The sequence below is a fragment of the Engystomops pustulosus genome, chromosome 5 (genome assembly GCF_040894005.1).
Source record: "Engystomops pustulosus chromosome 5, aEngPut4.maternal, whole genome shotgun sequence".
Lineage (NCBI taxonomy): Eukaryota > Metazoa > Chordata > Amphibia > Anura > Leptodactylidae > Engystomops > Engystomops pustulosus.
Window position 1 is genome coordinate 3,382,272 of NC_092415.1, and position 20,917 is coordinate 3,403,188.

The 20,917-nt window shown below is 49.8% G+C and overlaps 1 protein-coding gene across 1 annotated transcript in view; it reads left to right on the forward strand.

Annotated features, from left to right (window-relative positions):
• The window catches only part of LOC140132344 (1-phosphatidylinositol 4,5-bisphosphate phosphodiesterase gamma-1-like), a 99,921-nt gene extending 89,054 nt beyond the window's left edge, over positions 1 to 10,867 (forward strand). Inside the window, 15 exon segments of the mRNA XM_072151000.1 lie at positions 3,359 to 3,478; positions 3,741 to 3,924; positions 4,004 to 4,081; positions 5,087 to 5,190; positions 5,273 to 5,372; positions 5,446 to 5,530; positions 5,648 to 5,811; positions 5,969 to 6,065; positions 6,557 to 6,781; positions 7,423 to 7,571; positions 8,424 to 8,538; positions 8,623 to 8,682; positions 8,685 to 8,783; positions 9,351 to 9,701; positions 9,790 to 10,867. Coding sequence (XP_072007101.1) covers positions 3,359 to 3,478; positions 3,741 to 3,924; positions 4,004 to 4,081; positions 5,087 to 5,190; positions 5,273 to 5,372; positions 5,446 to 5,530; positions 5,648 to 5,811; positions 5,969 to 6,065; positions 6,557 to 6,781; positions 7,423 to 7,571; positions 8,424 to 8,538; positions 8,623 to 8,682; positions 8,685 to 8,783; positions 9,351 to 9,682 — 1,912 coding nt within the window. The 3' untranslated portion in view covers positions 9,683 to 9,701; positions 9,790 to 10,867.
• Positions 10,868 to 20,917: the final 10,050 nt, after the last annotated feature.

The following is a 20,917-nucleotide window of genomic DNA, read 5'->3' on the forward strand; positions in this document are numbered from 1 at the left end:
TGTGATACTGCCTGCTGAGCTGTGTATCTAATCCTATCATGTGTGATACTGCCTGCTGAGCTGTGTATCTAATCCTATCATGTGTGATACTGTCTGCTGAGCTGTGTATCTAATCCTCTCCTGTGTGATACTGACTGCTGAGCCGTGTATCTAATCCTATTCTGTGTGATACTGTCTGCTGAGCTGTGTATCTAATCGTATCCTGTGTGATACTGCTGAGCTGTGTATCTAATCCTATCCTGTGTGATACTGACTGCTGACCCGTGTATCTAATCCTATCCTGTGTGATACTGTCTGCTGAGCTGTGTATCTAATCCTCTCCTGTGTGATACTGTCTGCTGAGCTGTGTATCTAATCCTATCCTGTGTGATACTGTCTGCTGAGCTGTATATCTAATCCTCTCCTGTGTGATACTGCTGAGCTGTGTATCTAATCCTATCCTGTGTGATACTGTCTGCTGAGCTGTGTATCTAATCCTCTCCTTGTGATACTGTCTGCTGAGCTGTGTATCTAATCCTATCCTGTGTGATACTGTCTGCTGAGCTGTGTATCTAATCCCATCATGTGCGATAGTATCACACATGATAGGATTAGATACACAGCTCAGCAGACTATCGCACATGATGGGATTAGATACACAGCTCAGCAGTCAGTATCACACAGGATAGGATTAGATACACAGCTCAGCAGACAGTATCACACAGGATAGGATTAGATACACAGCTCAGCAGACAGTATCACACATGATAGGATTAGATACACAGCTCAGCAGACTGTCTGCTGAGCTGTGTATCTAATCCTATCCTGTGTGATACTGTCTGCTGAGCTGTGTATCTAATCCTATCCTGTGTGATACTGACTGCTGAGCTGTGTATCTAATCCCATCATGTGCGATACAGTCTGCTGAGCTGTGTATCTAATCCTATCCTGTGTGATACTGTCTGCTGAGCTGTGTATCTAATCCTATCCTGTGTGATACTGTCTGCTGAGCTGTGTATCTAATCCTATCCTGTGTGATACTGACTGCTGAGCTGTGTATCTAATCCTATCCTGTGTGATACAGTCTGCTGAGCTGTGTATCTAATCCTCTCCTGTGTGATACTGTCTGCTGAGCTGTGTATCTAATCCTCTCCTGTGTGATACGGTCTGCTGAGCTGTGTATCTAATCCTATCCTGTGTGATACTGTCTGCTGAGCTGTGTATCTAATCCTATTCTGTGTGGTACTGGGGGCTGAGCTGTGTATCTAATCCTATCCTCTGTGATACTGTCTGCTGAGCTGTGTATCTAATCCTATCCTGTGTGATACTGTCTGCTGAGCTGTGTATCTAATCCTGTTCTGTGTGGTACTGGGGGCTGAGCTGTGTATCTAATCCTATCCTCTGTGATACTGTCTGCTGAGCTGTGTATCTAATCCTATCCTGTGTGATACTGTCTGCTGAGCCGTGTATCTAATCCTATCCTGTGTGATACTGTCTGCTGAGCTGTGTATCTAATCCTGTCCTGTGTGATACTGTCTGCTAAGCTGTGTATCTCATCCTATCCTGTGTGATACTGACTGCTGAGCTGTGTATCTAATCCTATCCTGTGTGATACTGCTGAGCTGTGTATCTAATCCTATCCTGTGTGATACTGTCTGCTGAGCTGTATATCTAATCCTCTCCTGTGTGATACTGCTGAGCTGTGTATCTAATCCTATCCTGTGTGATACTGTCTGCTGAGCTGTGTATCTAATCCTCTCCTTGTGATACTGTCTGCTGAGCTGTGTATCTAATCCTATCCTGTGTGATACTGTCTGCTGAGCTGTGTATCTAATCCCATCATGTGCGATAGTATCACACATGATAGGATTAGATACACAGCTCAGCAGACTATCGCACATGATGGGATTAGATACACAGCTCAGCAGTCAGTATCACACAGGATAGGATTAGATACACAGCTCAGCAGACAGTATCACACAGGATAGGATTAGATACACAGCTCAGCAGACAGTATCACACATGATAGGATTAGATACACAGCTCAGCAGACTGTCTGCTGAGCTGTGTATCTAATCCTATCCTGTGTGATACTGTCTGCTGAGCTGTGTATCTAATCCTATCCTGTGTGATACTGACTGCTGAGCTGTGTATCTAATCCCATCATGTGCGATACAGTCTGCTGAGCTGTGTATCTAATCCTATCCTGTGTGATACTGTCTGCTGAGCTGTGTATCTAATCCTATCCTGTGTGATACTGTCTGCTGAGCTGTGTATCTAATCCTATCCTGTGTGATACTGACTGCTGAGCTGTGTATCTAATCCTATCCTGTGTGATACAGTCTGCTGAGCTGTGTATCTAATCCTCTCCTGTGTGATACTGTCTGCTGAGCTGTGTATCTAATCCTCTCCTGTGTGATACGGTCTGCTGAGCTGTGTATCTAATCCTATCCTGTGTGATACTGTCTGCTGAGCTGTGTATCTAATCCTATTCTGTGTGGTACTGGGGGCTGAGCTGTGTATCTAATCCTATCCTCTGTGATACTGTCTGCTGAGCTGTGTATCTAATCCTATCCTGTGTGATACTGTCTGCTGAGCTGTGTATCTAATCCTGTTCTGTGTGGTACTGGGGGCTGAGCTGTGTATCTAATCCTATCCTCTGTGATACTGTCTGCTGAGCTGTGTATCTAATCCTATCCTGTGTGATACTGTCTGCTGAGCCGTGTATCTAATCCTATCCTGTGTGATACTGTCTGCTGAGCTGTGTATCTAATCCTGTCCTGTGTGATACTGTCTGCTAAGCTGTGTATCTCATCCTATCCTGTGTGATACTGACTGCTGAGCTGTGTATCTAATCCTATCCTGTGTGATACTGCTGAGCTGTGTATCTAATCCTATCCTGTGTGATACTGTCTGCTGAGCTGTGTATCTAATCCTATCCTGTGTGATACGGTCTGCTGAGCTGTGTATCTAATACCATCCTGTGTGATACTGTCTGCTGAGCTGTGTATCTAATCCTCTCCTGTGTGATACTGACTGATGAGCTGTGTATCTAATCCTATCCTGTGTGATACTGTCTGCTGAGCTGTGTATCTAATCCCATCCTGTGTGATACTGCTGAGCTGTGTATCTAATCCCATCCTGTGTGATACTGCTGAGCTGTGTATCTAATCCTATCCTGTGTGATACTGTCTGCTGATCTGTGTATCTAATCCCATCCTGTGTGATACTGCTGAGCTGTGTATCTAATCCTATCCTGTGTGATACTGTCTGCTGAGCTGTGTATCTAATCCTATCCTGTGTGATACAGTGTCCTGAGCTGTGTACCTCATCCTATGCAGTGGGATACAGTAAGTATCTCAGCCTGGTGTATCCGCAGGTGGTATCACGCCAGTCTCACCCGCCTGCAGGCGGAGCACATGTTGATGCGGGTGCCCAGAGATGGCGCCTTTCTGGTGCGGAAGAGAAGTGAAGCAAACTCCTATGCCATATCCTTCAGGTGAGGCGGGGCTTCTTACTGGTCATGTGACTCCAGTGACTCCTCCCCTCCCTCTCCTTGTAGATGCTGGATCGGCTGCTGATCACATGACTGCAGCATCTCTCAGATTTGGAGATTTCCTTGCTGTGAGCTCCCCCTAGTGGTCACAGCAGATGGTGGGAATTTTATCTTGGAGCCTTGTGTCCAGGGGCCGGGGTGGGGGTGGATGGGGGCGGGTGCCTGAGACCCCCTTGTCTGATTCTCCATCCGTCGCCCCCCGTAGAGCTGAAGGGAAGATCAAGCACTGCCGCATCCAGCAGGAGGGGCGGCTCTTCATGCTCGGGAGCTCCGCAGAATTCGAGAGTCTGGTGGACCTGGTCAGCTACTACGAGAAGCACCCGCTGTACCGCAAGATGAGGCTGCGCTACCCCATCAACGAGGAGGCGCTGGAGAAGATGGGGACCGCCGTGAGTGTCCTGCCCCCGCAGGAGAAGGGAGGCATCACACCCTGCAATCCTCCAGCAGTCATCTCTGTGTCTCTTTCAGGACCTGGACTATGGGGCGCTGTACGAGGTGCGGACCCCCCACCTGTATGTGGAGGCTAATAAGATGCCCACGTCCAGGGTAAGAAGTCTCATGTCATGTTCACCCCTCCCCCCATGCCCCCACTATAGTGACCCCTGAACCCCGACCCTCTCATGTCTCCCCCAAGTGTTCAACACCCCCTATAGTGACCCTTGGCCTCCCAACTCTCTCGTGTCTTCTCTCAGTGCATGTCCCCCCTATAATGACTCCTGACATCACAGCCCTCTCATGTCTCCCCCCAGAGCGTGACCCTCCATAGGGACCCTTGACCTCCCAGCCTTTTAATGTCTCCACAGTGCATGACCACCCCTATAGTGACCTCTAACCTCTTAGCCCTCTCATGTCTCACCCCAGTGCATGACCCCCCCCCCCCATAGTGACCGCTGACCTCCCGGCCCTCTCATGTCTCTCCCCAGTGCATGGCCCCCTTATAATGACCACTGACCTTGTGGCCCTCTCATGCCCCCCCATAGTGACCCCTGACCTCCTGGTCCTCTCATGTCTCCCCCCAGTGCATGCCCCCCCCATAGTGACCCCTGACCTTGTGGCCCTCTCATGTCCCCCCAGTGCATGACCCCTCCCCCATAGTGACCCCTGACCTTGTGGCCCTCTCATGTCCCCCCAGTGCATGACCCCTCCCCCATAGTAACTCCTGACCTTGTGGCCCTCTCATTTCCCCCCCAGTGCATGGCCCCCCCCCATAGTGGCCCCTGACCTTGTGGCCCTCTCATGTCCCCCCAGTACGTGACCCCTGACCTCCTCATGTCTCCCCCCAGTGCATGCCCCCCCATAGTGACCCCTGACCTCCTGGCCCTCTCATGTCTCCCCCCCAGTGCATGACCCCCCCCCCATAGTGACCCCTGACCTTGTGGCCCTCTCATGTCCCCCCAGTACGTGACCCCTGAACTCCTGGCCCCCTCATGTCTCCCCCCAGTGCATGCTCCCCCATAGTGACCCCTGACCTCCTGGCCCTCTCATGTCTCCCCCCAGTGCATGCCCCCCCATAGTGACCCCTGACCCTGTGGCCCTCTCATGTCCCCCCAGTGCATGGTGAAGGCGCTGTATGACTACAGGGCGCAGCGGGAGGACGAGCTTTCCTTCTGTAAACAGGCGATAATACACAACGTGGACAAGCAGGACGGCGGCTGGTGAGTGATGTCACCTGCAGTCCTATGTAACCTTACATGGGGGCGGTCTGTGTGACCCTGCTGTTCTCGCTGTGACCTGCAGGTGGCGCGGTGACTACGGGGGGAAGAAGCAGCTTTGGTTTCCAGCTAATTACGTGGAGGAGATGAGTACGGCGCTGGCGGCGGTGGAGCAGGAGGAGGCGGTGAGAGGTCACTGACCCCCAGCGATGACCCGGGGCGGAGCCTCCTTACTGACCTCTTCCCTTCTCCTTGCAGTCTCCGTTTTTCGGTCATTCTGCAGAGAACAGTCCGCTGGGGAATTTCCTGAAGGGCTTCATAGACGTCCCGTCCTGCCACATCGGTGAGCGCCAAACCAGAGGCGGGGGCGCAATGACCTGCACTCACTGTCCTGCCGGGGGTGGGAGGCTGCAGTGCATGCTGGGAGGTCACCGCTCTAATCTCAGGTCTGTCTCCGCAGTCTTATCCAAGGAGGGCCGCGGCCCCCGGCCGTACATGTTCACCATCCACTCCCAGCAGATGTCGCACCCCTCCCAGGCGCTGGACGTGGCCGCAGATTCCCAGGACGAGCTCAATGATTGGATCGCCAAGATCCGCGAGGTCACGCAGAACGCAGACGCACGGGTGAGGCTACTGCAATACTCCGGCCGGACCCCAGGGGGCAGTTGTCAGATCTTAGGGGGGGAGGAGGGAGACGCAGCTGCAGTTACTCCATGTGTCCTGAGGGGGAGGGGCAGGGGACAGGGGGAGAGCTCTGATTGGCTCACATCCTGTCCTACAGATGCAGGAGGGGAAGATCATGGAGCGGAGGAAGAAGATCGCGCTGGAGCTCTCCGAGCTGGTGGTCTACTGCCGCCCCGTGCCCTTCGATGAAGAGAGTAAGTGGCCCTGGATTGTCAGCTCCTGTGGTTCCATTATATCCCACATTATAGTGGAGGCTGGAGTGTAAGCTCTGCTGCCCAGCAGGAGGAGACGCCCCAATATCCAGGACTAGAATCCAATCAGCGTCTAATACACCCAAACCTGGAGGATACCCATCCACTGACTAATACCCCCACGCAGGGGCCAAACCCTACCCTCACCTCTAATACCCCCGTGTCTGACACATACCCCCACCTCTGCCCAACTAATACCCCCACACAGGGGCCAAACCCTACCCTCACCTCTAATACCCCCGTGTCTGACACATACCCCCACCTCTGCCCAACTAATACCCCCACACAGGGGCCAAACCCTACCCCCATCTCTAATACCCCCGTGTCTGATACCCTGTACACTGTCTAATGTATATGGTGCCCAGCCACCTCCACAATGTATAAATAATGCCGCCATCCGCTGCCCCTATAATGCCGCCATACTGTGTGTGCAGAGATCGGCACGGAGAAGACCTGTTACCGGGACATGTCCTCCTTCCCCGAGACCAAGGCGGAGAAGTACGCCAGCCGCAGCCGGGGCAAGAGGTTCCTGCAGTACAACCGGCGCCAGCTCAGCCGCGTCTACCCCAAGGGCCAGCGCCTGGACTCCTCCAACTACGACCCCCTGCCCATGTGGATCTGCGGGAGCCAACTCGTGGCCCTCAACTTCCAGACCCCAGGTAATGCACTAGTCACAGCCAGAGCTGCAGGCTCCATTCTATAACTACACTGCATGGTATACTCTAGTCACAGCCAGAGCTGCAGGCTCCATTCTATAACTACACTGCATGTTATGCTCTAGTCACATCCAGAGCTGCAGGCTCCATTCTATAACTACACTGCATGTTATGCTCTAGTCACAGCCAGAGCTGCAGGCTCCATTCTATAACTACACTGCATGTTATGCTCTAGTCACAGCCAGAGCTGCAGGCTCCATTCTATAACTACACTGCATGATATACTCTAGTCACAGCCAGAGCTGCAGGCTCCATTCTATAACTACACTGCATGTTATGCTCTAGTCACATCCAGAGCTGCAGGCTCCATTCTATAACTACACTGCATGTTATGCTCTAGTCACATCCAGAGCTGCAGGCTCCATTCTATAACTACACTGCATGTTATGCTCTAGTCACATCCAGAGCTGCAGGCTCCATTCTATAACTACACTGCATGTTATACTCTAGTCACATCCAGAACCTTTTACGGCTATTTTGTTCTATACTCCAGTCACATGAAGAGCTGCAGTTCGATCCTTTAGACAGGAAACATTGCAGCTCTGGATGTGACTAGAGCAGATTGTCTCCCTCCTCCCCCGCAGACAAGCCGATGCAGCTGAACCAGTCGCTGTTCATGCTGGGGGGGCAGAGCGGTTACGTCCTGCAGCCGGACATCATGAGGGACGATTTTTTTGACCCATTTGATAAAAGCAGCCTGAAGATTGTGGAGCCAATCACTGTGCAGATCCAGGTGAGGAAGTAACCAGGGCTCCGAGGGGTTAAATATGCTTCTATCGCTACTTCAAATCCTTGGGGGCGGGTTATCAAGCAAGGGGAGGAGCCAAGAGCTTTCCTGCTGCAGGGTTAAGTGGGGGGGGGGGGGGGCAGGGAAGAGCCGCTGCAGGGTAAAGCACGGGGGGGGGGGGGGGAAGAGCCGCTGCAGGGTAAAGCACGGGGGGGGGGGGGCGGCGGGGAAGAGCCGCTGCAGGGTAAAGCACGGGGGGGGGGGGGCGGCGGGGAAGAGCCGCTGCAGGGTAAAGCGGGGGGGGGCGGCGGGGAAGAGCCGCTGCAGGGTAAAGCACGGGGGGCGGCGGGGAAGAGCCGCTGCAGGGTAAAGCACGGGGGGGCGGCGGGGAAGAGCCGCTGCAGGGTAAATCACGGGGGGGCGGCGGGGAAGAGCCGCTGCAGGGTAAAGCACGGGGGGCGGCGGGGAAGAGCCGCTGCAGGGTAAAGCACGGGGGGTGGCGGGGAAGAGCCGCTGCAGGGTAAAGCACGGGGGGGCGGCGGGGAAGAGCCGCTGCAGGGTAAAGCACGGGGGATCGCGGAGAAGAGCCGCTGCAGGGTAAGGCACGGGGGGGCGGCGGGGAAGAGCCGCTGCAGGGTAAAGCACGGGGGGGCGGCGGGGAAGAGCCGCTGCAGGGTAAAGCACGGGGGGCGGCAGGGAAGAGCCGCCGCAGGGTAAAGCACGGGGGCGGCGGGGAAGAGCCGCCGCAGGGTAAAGCACGGGGGGGCGGCGGGGAAGAGCCGCCGCAGGGTAAAGCACAGGGGGCGGCGGGGAAGAGCCGCCGCAGGGTAAAGCACGGGTGACTCGTCTGTATTGCAGATTCTGGGCGCCAGGCATCTCCCTAAGAACGGCCGGAGCATCGTGTGTCCGTTTGTGGAGGTCGAGGTTTGCGGATCGGAGTTTGACAACAGCAAAAACAAGAGCGACGTTGTAGGTGAGCGATACGGCTGCCGCCCCTGTAATTGGGGGTCACGCGGCGCCCCCTGGAGCTGAGCTGACGGCGTCTTCTCCCCCGCAGCCGATAACGGACTGAACCCGGTCTGGACCATGAAGGAGTTTGTGTTTGACATCAATAATCCGGGTTTTCCTTCCTGAGGTTCGTGGTGTACGAGGAGGACATGTTCAGTGACCCCAACTTCCTGGCGCAGGCCACCTTCCCCGTCAAGGCCTTGAAGACGGGTGAGAGACCTGCGGCGCGTGCCCCCTCCCCCCAGGGCTGGATGTAGGGAGAGTCTCCCATGATGCATTGGATCTGCATTAATAATATAAACATAGATCAATTTCTCACTCTTTCTTATGCCCAGGTTAATAATGCAGCTCCTCAGGGGCGGGATCTCATGAAATGGGAGGGGCCATAGAAACTCTTCATTACAACAATGAAACCCAATTACCAATTAAGGAATTAATTAGGATCTGGTTCACATCAGGAACAATGCAAGAGAAGGGGATGTGTGTTATCTTGTATGGTCATTATAGCCCACCCTAGTGGGCGGAGCTAGCATATAATGTATGGTGATTATAGTCGCCCTGGTGGGAGGAGCTAGCTATATAATGTATGACTTTTATAGCCGCCCTGGTGGGAGGAGCGAGCTATATAATGTATGGCTATTATAGTCGCCCTGGTGGGAGGAGCTAGCATATAATGTATGACTATTATAGCCGCCCTGGTGGGAGGAGCTAGCTATATAATGTACGGTTATAATTTCCGGATCGTTCCTGTCACTGACGGATCCTTTGTGCCTCCAGGTTATCGCTCCGTTCCCTTACGAAACAGTTACAGCGAGGAGCTGGAGCTCGCCGCCCTGCTGGTGCATATAGAGATTGTCAATGCCAAGGTGCAGTATGGGCAGCGCCCCCCGGAGGCGGAGGTGTCAGTGCGTTCTCTGGGTCACCCTCTTATCTGGTTATTGCAGGAGAGGACGATGAGAATCTGTACTCGTCCATCCAGCAGCTGCGCGACCACGCCAGCGAATTGTCCAGCCAAGTGTCCAGCTACGAGCGCGCCAACAACTGCGACTCCCGCTACCAGCAGCGGCTGGACGAACTGCGCGCCGCCCAGGAGAGGCTGCTGGAGCTGACCGAGGTGCGCAACCGCAAGTAAGTGCTGACTCCTCGGGGGCGGGGCCTCCTACAGGAGGAGGAGACTACACCCTGACTCATGGCTCATCTCCCCCCCCCCCCCCAGGCTCATGGAGAAGAAGAGACGAGACCGGCAGATGGCGAATAAGCGGAACTGACCGTCTCTCAGAGAGCGCAGACAGTCATGTGACCACGGAGACCCCGCAAAACGGACGACTGTCCACTGAACGTTCACATATCACAAGACCACCAGGGACGGCGCAGGGGGCGTCGGCTTACGTTCTGGCGGACCCTCCTATAGACACGTCCGGGGCAGCCGTGAACCGGACCCAACAACGCGATGATTATTCCGTTGCCAGCGGAGACGGCGGCCGTTCTTAAAGGGATCCACTTCTTGTGGCGCTCGCCGCGTCGCCTCCTGCAGGGTCCGGAGTTACATTGTACCTTAGACTCCATGTATAGCAAAGAATAGAATTATATGTAAAGACGGCGGCGCACCGCTACGTAGAACCGCACTTTACGGCGTGGACGGGCGTGGTGGGCGTGGACTGTGCGTCATTGGCTCAGAGACTCCCGGAAACGCGATAACTAATCCCATGAGACATTACGGATCGCCACAAAGGGTCAGGGGTCAACCCAACAGTGCACTGGACAGATGGTGCTCAAAGCACAAAGTGTCTCCGCCCCTATAAGGGCGGGGCTAAGAGTGTCACAAATGTATCAAGCGACAGGAATAGAACTCTCACAGCTGAGGAGTCCGTTACAATGTATCAGCCTGGAGTGTGGAGGGTTCAGTGACAGCAAGCAGAGGAAACGCAAGACTCACTATTCTGCTGCTCTGCTCCAGTCCCTGCCAGAGCTGCATCGATCTATAGGTAAGAGCCTGGCGTAAAGACTCCCACAATGCAATACAAAGGGGCGGGGAATCTGCGACCAGGGTCATGTGACCTGAATCTGCTGCATGTCTGACACTAATCCCAGGATGGGGGCACCGGCCCGGCAGTGCCTTACCCACCTACTGTATGACCTACCCAACGCCACGAGTCACACCGAACACTGGAGTGCCTTATTGCCCTGCCCCACGCGGGGTTAATGGGGTAACATGGAGCCGGGATGAAGTCAGAGAAGAGCAACAACCGGCTAATAAAGAGTTAATGTCCTCCACAGTCTGTGTATCCATGAGACCGTATCACACAGGACAGGATTAGATACACAGCTCAGCAGACAGTATCACACAGGATGAGATTAGATACACAGCTCAGCAGTCAGTATCACACAGGATGAGATTAGATACACAGCTCAGCAGACAGTATCACACAGGAGAGGATTAGATACACAGCTCAGCAGTATCACACAGGAGAGGATTAGATACACAGCTCAGCAGTATCACACAGGAGAGGATTAGATACACAGCTCAGCAGACAGTATCACACAGGAGAGGATTAGATACACAGCTCAGCAGTATCACACAGGAGAGGATTAGATACACAGCTCAGCAGTATCACACAGGAGAGGATTAGATACACAGCTCAGCAGACAGTATCACACAGGATAGGATTAGATACACAGCTCAGCAGACAGTATCACACAGGATAGGATTATATACACAGCTCAGCAGTATCACACAGGATAGGATTAGATACACAGCTCAGTAGTATCACACAGGAGAGGATTAGATACACAGCTCAGTAGTATCACACAGGAGAGGATTAGATACACAGCTCAGCAGGCAGTATCACACAGGATAGGATTAGATACACAGCTCAGCAGTCAGTATCACACAGGAGAGGATTAGATACACAGCTCAGCAGACAGTATCACACAGGAGAGGATTAGATACACAGCTCAGTAGACTGTATCACACAGGAGAGGATTAGATACACAGCTCAGCAGACAGTATCACACAGGAGAGGATTAGATACACAGCTCAGCAGACAGTATCACACAGGAGAGGATTAGATACACAGCTCAGCAGACTGTATCACACAGGAGAGGATTAGATACACAGCTCAGCAGACAGTATCACACAGGATAGGATTAGATACACAGCTCAGCAGACAGTATCACACAGGATAGGATTAGATACACAGCTCAGCAGTCAGTATCACACAGGATAGGATTAGATACACAGCTCAGCAGACCGTATCACACAGGACAGGATTAGATACACAGCTCAGCAGACCGTATCACACAGGATAGGATTAGATACACGGCTCAGCAGACCGTATCACACAGGATAGGATTAGATACACGGCTCAGCAGACCGTATCACACAGGATAGGATTAGATACACGGCTCAGCAGACAGTATCACACAGGAGAGGATTAGATACACAGCTCAGCAGGCAGTATCACACAGGATAGGATTAGATACACAGCTCAGCAGTCAGTATCACACAGGAGAGGATTAGATACACAGCTCAGCAGACAGTATCACACAGGAGAGGATTAGATACACAGCTCAGTAGACTGTATCACACAGGAGAGGATTAGATACACAGCTCAGCAGACAGTATCACACAGGAGAGGATTAGATACACAGCTCAGCAGACAGTATCACACAGGATAGGATTAGATACACGGCTCAGCAGACAGTATCACACAGGATAGGATGAGATACACAGCTCAGCAGTCAGTATCACACAGGATAGGATTAGATACACAGCTCAGCAGACAGTATCACACAGGATAGGATTAGATACACAGCTCAGCAGACAGTATCACACAGGATAGGATTAGATACACAGCTCAGCAGTCAGTATCACACAGGATAGGATTAGATACACAGCTCAGCAGTATCACACAGGACAGGATTAGATACACAGCTCAGCAGACCGTATCACACAGGACAGGATTAGATACACAGCTCAGCAGACAGTATCACACAGGATAGGATTAGATACACGGCTCAGCAGACAGTATCACACAGGATAGGATGAGATACACAGCTCAGCAGTCAGTATCACACAGGATAGGATTAGATACACAGCTCAGCAGTCAGTATCACACAGGATAGGATTAGATACACAGCTCAGCAGACAGTATCACACAGGATAGGATTAGATACACAGCTCAGCAGTCAGTATCACACAGGATAGGATTAGATACACAGCTCAGCAGACAGTATCACACAGGAGAGGATTAGATACACAGCTCAGCAGGCAGTACCACACAGGATAGGATTAGATACACAGCTCAGCAGGCAGTATCACACAGGAGAGGATTGATACACAGCTCAGCAGACAGTATCACGCAGGATAGGATTAGATACACAGCTCAGCAGGCAGTATCACACAGGATAGGATTAGATACACAGCTCAGCAGTCAGTATCACACAGGATAGGATTAGATACACAGCTCAGCAGTATCACACATCATGGGATTAGATACACAGCTCAGCATACAGTATCACACAGGATAGGATTAGATACACAGCTCAGGAGACAGGTATCACACAGGAGAGGATTAGATACACAGCTCAGTAGTATCACACATCATGGATTAGATACACAGCTCAGCATACAGTATCACACAGGATAGGATTAGATACACAGCTCAGGAGACAGTATCACACAGGAGAGGATTAGATACACAGCTCAGCATACAGTATCACACAGGATAGGATTAGATACACAGCTCAGCAGACAGTATCACACAGGATAGGATTAGATACACAGCTCAGCAGACAGTATCACACAGGAGAGGATTAGATACACAGCTCAGCAGTATCACACAGGATAGGATTAGATACACAGCTCAGCAGGCTGTATCACAGGGGATAGGATTAGATACACAGCTCAGCAGGCAGTATCACACGGGATAGGATTAGATACACAGCTCAGCAGACCGTATCACACAGGATAGGATTAGATACACAGCTCAGGAGACAGTATCACACAGGAGAGGATTAGATACACAGCTCAGCAGTATCACACAGGAGAGGATTAGATACACAGCTCAGTAGTATCACACAGGATAGGATTAGATACACAGCTCAGCAGACAGTATCACACAGGATAGGATTAGATACACAGCTCAGCAGACAGTATCACACAGGATAGGATTAGATACACAGCTCAGGAGACAGTATCACACAGGATAGGATTAGATACACAGCTCAGCAGACAGTATCACACAGGATAGGATTAGATACCGCAGTCTGTATCACACAGGATAGGATTAGATACCACAGTCTGTATCACACAGGATAGGATTAGATACACAGCTCAGCAGGCTGTATCACACATCATGGGATTAGATACACAGCTCAGCAGGCAGTATCACACAGGGTGGGATTAGATACACAGCTCAGCAGACAGTATCACACAGGATAGGATTAGATACACAGCTCAGGAGACAGTATCACACAGAGAGGATTAGATACACAGCTCAGCAGGCAGTATCACACAGGATAGGATTAGATACACAGCTCAGCAGACAGTATCACACAGGAGAGGATTAGATACACAGCTCAGCAGTATCACACAGGATAGGATTAGATACACAGCTCAGCAGGCTGTATCACAGGGGATAGGATTAGATACACAGCTCAGCAGGCAGTATCACACGGGATAGGATTAGATACACAGCTCAGCAGACCGTATCACACAGGATAGGATTAGATACACAGCTCAGGAGACAGTATCACACAGGAGAGGATTAGATACACAGCTCAGCAGTATCACACAGGAGAGGATTAGATACACAGCTCAGTAGTATCACACAGGATAGGATTAGATACACAGCTCAGCAGTTACTATCACACAGGATATTATTAGATATAGATACACAGCTCAGCATACAGTATCACACAGGATAGGATTAGATACACAGCTCAGCAGACAGTATCACACAGGATAGGATTAGATACCGCAGTCTGTATCACACAGGATAGGATTAGATACCACAGTCTGTATCACACAGGATAGGATTAGATACACAGCTCAGCAGATAGTATCACACAGGATAGGATTAGATACCGCAGTCTGTATCACACAGGATAGGATTAAGATACCACAGTCTGTATCACACAGGATAGGATTAGATACCACAGTCTGTATCACACAGGATAGGATTAGATACCACAGTCTGTATCACACAGGATAGGATTAGATACCACAGTCTGTATCACACAGGATAGGATTAGATACCACAGTCTGTATCACACAGGATAGGATTAGATACCGCAGTCTGTATCACACAGGATAGGATTAGATACCGCAGTCTGTATCACACAGGATAGATTAGATACCGCAGTCTGTATCACACAGGATAGGATTAGATACCGCAGTCTGTATCACACAGGATAGGATTAGATACCGCAGTCTGTATCACACAGGATAGGATTAGATACCGCAGTCTGTATCACACAGGATAGGATTAGATACCGCAGTCTGTATCACACAGGATAGGATTAGATACCGCAGTCTGTATCACACAGGATAGGATTAGATACCGCAGTCTGTATCACACAGGATAGTATTAGATACCGCAGTCTGTATCACACAGGATAGGATTAGATACCGCAGTCTGTATCACACAGGATAGGATTAGATACCGCAGTCTGTATCACACAGGATAGGATTAGATACCGCAGTCTGTATCACACAGGATAGGATTAGATACCGCAGTCTGTATCACACAGGATAGGATTAGATACCGCAGTCTGTATCACACAGGAAGGATTAGATACCGCAGTCTGTATCACACAGGATAGGATTAGATACCGCAGTCTGTATCACACAGGATAGGATTAGATACCGCAGTCTGTATCACACAGGATAGGATTAGATACCGCAGTCTGTATCACACAGGATAGATTAGATACCGCAGTCTGTATCACACAGGATAGGATAGATACCGCAGTCTGTATCACACAGGATAGGATTAGATACCGCAGTCTGTATCACACAGGATAGGATTAGATACCGCAGTCTGTATCACACAGGATAGGATTAGATACCGCAGTCTGTATCACACAGGATAGGATTAGATACCGCAGTCTGTATCACACAGGATAGGATTAGATACCGCAGTCTGTATCACACAGGATAGGATTAGATACCGCAGTCTGTATCACACAGGATAGGATTAGATACCGCAGTCTGTATCACACAGGATAGGATTAGATACCGCAGTCTGTATCACACAGGATAGGATTAGATACCGCAGTCTGTATCACACAGGATAGGATTAGATACCGCAGTCTGTATCACACAGGATAGGATTAGATACCGCAGTCTGTATCACACAGGATAGGATTAGATACCGCAGTCTGTATCACACAGGATAGGATTAGATACCGCAGTCTGTATCACACAGGATAGGATTAGATACCGCAGTCTGTATCACACAGGATAGGATTAGATACCGCAGTCTGTATCACACAGGATAGGATTAGATACCGCAGTCTGTATCACACAGGATAGGATTAGATACCGCAGTCTGTATCACACAGGATAGGATTAGATACCGCAGTCTGTATCACACAGGATAGGATTAGATACCGCAGTCTGTATCACACAGGATAGGATTAGATACCGCAGTCTGTATCACACAGGATAGGATTAGATACCGCAGTCTGTATCACACAGGATAGGATTAGATACCTTAGATACCGCAGTCTGTATCACACAGGATAGGATTAGATACCGCAGTCTGTATCACACAGGATAGGATTAGATACCGCAGTCTGTATCACACAGGATAGGATTAGATACCGCAGTCTGTATCACACAGGATAGGATTAGATACCGCAGTCTGTATCACACAGGATAGGATTAGATACCGCAGTCTGTATCACACAGGATAGGATTAGATACCGCAGTCTGTATCACACAGGATAGGATTAGATACCGCAGTCTGTATCACACAGGATAGGATTAGATACCGCAGTCTGTATCACACAGGATAGGATTAGATACCGCAGTCTGTATCACACAGGATAGGATTAGATACCGCAGTCTGTATCACACAGGATAGGATTAGATACCGCAGTCTGTATCACACAGGATAGGATTAGATACCGCAGTCTGTATCACACAGGATAGGATTAGATACCGCAGTCTGTATCACACAGGATAGGATTAGATACCGCAGTCTGTATCACACAGGATAGGATTAGATACCGCAGTCTGTATCACACAGGATAGGATTAGATACCGCAGTCTGTATCACACAGGATAGGATTAGATACCGCAGTCTGTATCACACAGGATAGGATTAGATACCGCAGTCTGTATCACACAGGATAGGATTAGATACCGCAGTCTGTATCACACAGGATAGGATTAGATACCGCAGTCTGTATCACACAGGATAGGATTAGATACCGCAGTCTGTATCACACAGGATAGGATTAGATACCGCAGTCTGTATCACACAGGATAGGATTAGATACCGCAGTCTGTAACACACAGGATAGGATTAGATACCGCAGTCTGTATCACACAGGATAGGATTAGATACCGCAGTCTGTATCACACAGGATAGGATTAGATACCGCAGTCTGTATCACACAGGATAGGATTAGATACCGCAGTCTGTATCACACAGGATAGGATTAGATACCGCAGTCTGTATCACACAGGATAGGATTAGATACCGCAGTCTGTATCACACAGGATAGGATTAGATACCGCAGTCTGTATCACACAGGATAGGATTAGATACCGCAGTCTGTATCACACAGGATAGGATTAGATACCGCAGTCTGTATCACACAGGATAGGATTAGATACCGCAGTCTGTATCACACAGGATAGGATTAGATACCGCAGTCTGTATCACACAGGATAGGATTAGATACCGCAGTCTGTATCACACAGGATAGGATTAGATACCGCAGTCTGTATCACACAGGATAGGATTAGATACCGCAGTCTGTATCACACAGGATAGGATTAGATACCGCAGTCTGTATCACACAGGATAGGATTAGATACCGCAGTCTGTATCACACAGGATAGGATTAGATACCGCAGTCTGTATCACACAGGATAGGATTAGATACCGCAGTCTGTATCACACAGGATAGGATTAGATACCGCAGTCTGTATCACACAGGATAGGATTAGATACCGCAGTCTGTATCACACAGGATAGGATTAGATACCGCAGTCTGTATCACACAGGATAGGATTAGATACCGCAGTCTGTATCACACAGGATAGGATTAGATACCGCAGTCTGTATCACACAGGATAGGATTAGATACCGCAGTCTGTATCACACAGGATAGGATTAGATACCGCAGTCTGTATCACACAGGATAGGATTAGATACCGCAGTCTGTATCACACAGGATAGGATTAGATACCGCAGTCTGTATCACACAGGATAGGATTAGATACCGCAGTCTGTATCACACAGGATAGGATTAGATACCGCAGTCTGTATCACACAGGATAGGATTAGATACCGCAGTCTGTATCACACAGGATAGGATTAGATACCGCAGTCTGTATCACACAGGATAGGATTAGATACCGCAGTCTGTATCACAAGGATAGGATTAGATACCGCAGTCTGTATCACACAGGATAGGATTAGATACCGCAGTCTGTATCACACAGGATAGGATTAGATACCGCAGTCTGTATCACACAGGATAGGATTAGATACCGCAGTCTGTATCACACAGGATAGGATTAGATACCGCAGTCTGTATCACACAGGATAGGATTAGATACCGCAGTCTGTATCACACAGGATAGGATTAGATACCGCAGTCTGTATCACACAGGATAGGATTAGATACCGCAGTCTGTATCACACAGGATAGGATTAGATACCGCAGTCTGTATCACACAGGATAGGATTAGATTACCGCAGTCTGTATCACACAGGATAGGATTAGATACCGCAGTCTGTATCACACAGGATAGGATTAGATACCGCAGTCTGTATCACACAGGATAGGATTAGATACCGCAGTCTGTATCACACAGGATAGGATTAGATACCGCAGTCTGTATCACACAGGATAGGATTAGATACCGCAGTCTGTATCACACAGGATAGGATTAGATACCGCAGTCTGTATCACACAGGATAGGATTAGATACCGCAGTCTGTATCACACAGGATAGGATTAGATACCGCAGTCTGTATCACACAGGATAGGATTAGATACCGCAGTCTGTATCACACAGGATAGGATTAGATACCGCAGTCTGTATCACACAGGATAGGATTAGATACCGCAGTCTGTATCACACAGGATAGGATTAGATACCGCAGTCTGTATCACACAGGATAGGATTAGATACCGCAGTCTGTATCACACAGGATAGGATTAGATACCGCAGTCTGTATCACACAGGATAGGATTAGATACCGCAGTCTGTATCACACAGGATAGGATTAGATACCGCAGTCTGTATCACACAGGATAGGATTAGATACCGCAGTCTGTATCACACAGGATAGGATTAGATACCGCAGTCTGTATCACACAGGATAGGATTAGATACCGCAGTCTGTATCACACAGGATAGGATTAGATACCGCAGTCTGTATCACACAGGATAGGATTAGATACCGCAGTCTGTATCACACAGGATAGGATTAGATACCGCAGTCTGTATCACACAGGATAGGATTAGATACCGCAGTCTGTATCACACAGGATAGGATTAGATACCGCAGTCTGTATCACACAGGATAGGATTAGATACCGCAGTCTGTATCACACAGGATAGGATTAGATACCGCAGTCTGTATCACACAGGATAGGATTAGATACCGCAGTCTGTATCACACAGGATAGGATTAGATACCGCAGTCTGTATCACACAGGATAGGATTAGATACCGCAGTCTGTATCACACAGGATAGGATTAGATACCGCAGTCTGTATCACACAGGATAGGATTAGATACCGCAGTCTGTATCACACAGGATAGGATTAGATACCGCAGTCTGTATCACACAGGATAGGATTAGATACCGCAGTCTGTATCACACAGGATAGGATTAGATACCGCAGTCTGTATCACACAGGATAGGATTAGATACCGCAGTCTGTATCACACAGGATAGGATTAGATACCGCAGTCTGTATCACACAGGATAGGATTAGATACCGCAGTCTGTATCACACAGGATAGGATTAGATACCGCAGTCTGTATCACACAGGATAGGATTAGATACCGCAGTCTGTATCACACAGGATAGGATTAGATACCGCAGTCTGTATCACACAGGATAGGATTAGATACCGCAGTCTGTATCACACAGGATAGGATTAGATACCGCAGTCTGTATCACACAGGATAGGATTAGATACCGCAGTCTGTATCACACAGGATAGGATTAGATACCGCAGTCTGTATCACACAGGATAGGATTAGATACCGCAGTCTGTATCACACAGGATAGGATTAGATACCGCAGTCTGTATCACACAGGATAGGATTAGATACCGCAGTCTGTATCACACAGGATAGGATTAGATACCGCAGTCTGTATCACACAGGATAGGATTAGATACCGCAGTCTGTATCACACAGGATAGGATTAGATACCGCAGTCTGTATCACACAGGATAGGATTAGATACCGCAGTCTGTATCACACAGGATAGATTAGATACCGCAGTCTGTATCACACAGGATAGGATTAGATACCGCAGTCTGTATCACACAGGATAGGATTAGATACCGCAGTCTGTATCACACAGGATAGGATTAGATACCGCAGTCTGTATCACACAGGATAGGATTAGATACCGCAGTCTGTATCACACAGGATAGGATTAGATACCGCAGTCTGTATCACATGATTACATTCACCTTATCATTTTTATATAATAATTCCTCCACCGTTTTGGGTGCAGCACCCGACACACAGGACTTCTCTGTAGTCTGTTGTCATGGAGACCATGGGGCAGATGTATCTTCCCCTTGCGGTACGTGTGATGAGCGACTTTTTAGTCCCGAATAGGAGTAGAGACGTCAGTCGGGGCTGTCATTGCTCGGCTCTTGTGCAACTTTTTGCACCTAATAAGTCCCATAATAAGTAAAAGGAAGCAGCAGGAGATATCTGCGCCCCCCCCCCCCTCCATGTCCAGCACCTGCTCCCTCCCCCCCCCCCCCATGTCCAGCGCCTGCCCCCCCCCATGTCCAGCACCTGCTCCCCCCCCCCCCTCCATGTCCATGTCCAGCGCCTGCTCCCCCCCCCATGTCCAGCGCCTGCCCCCCCCCCATGTCCAGCGCCTGCCCCCCCCCCCCATGT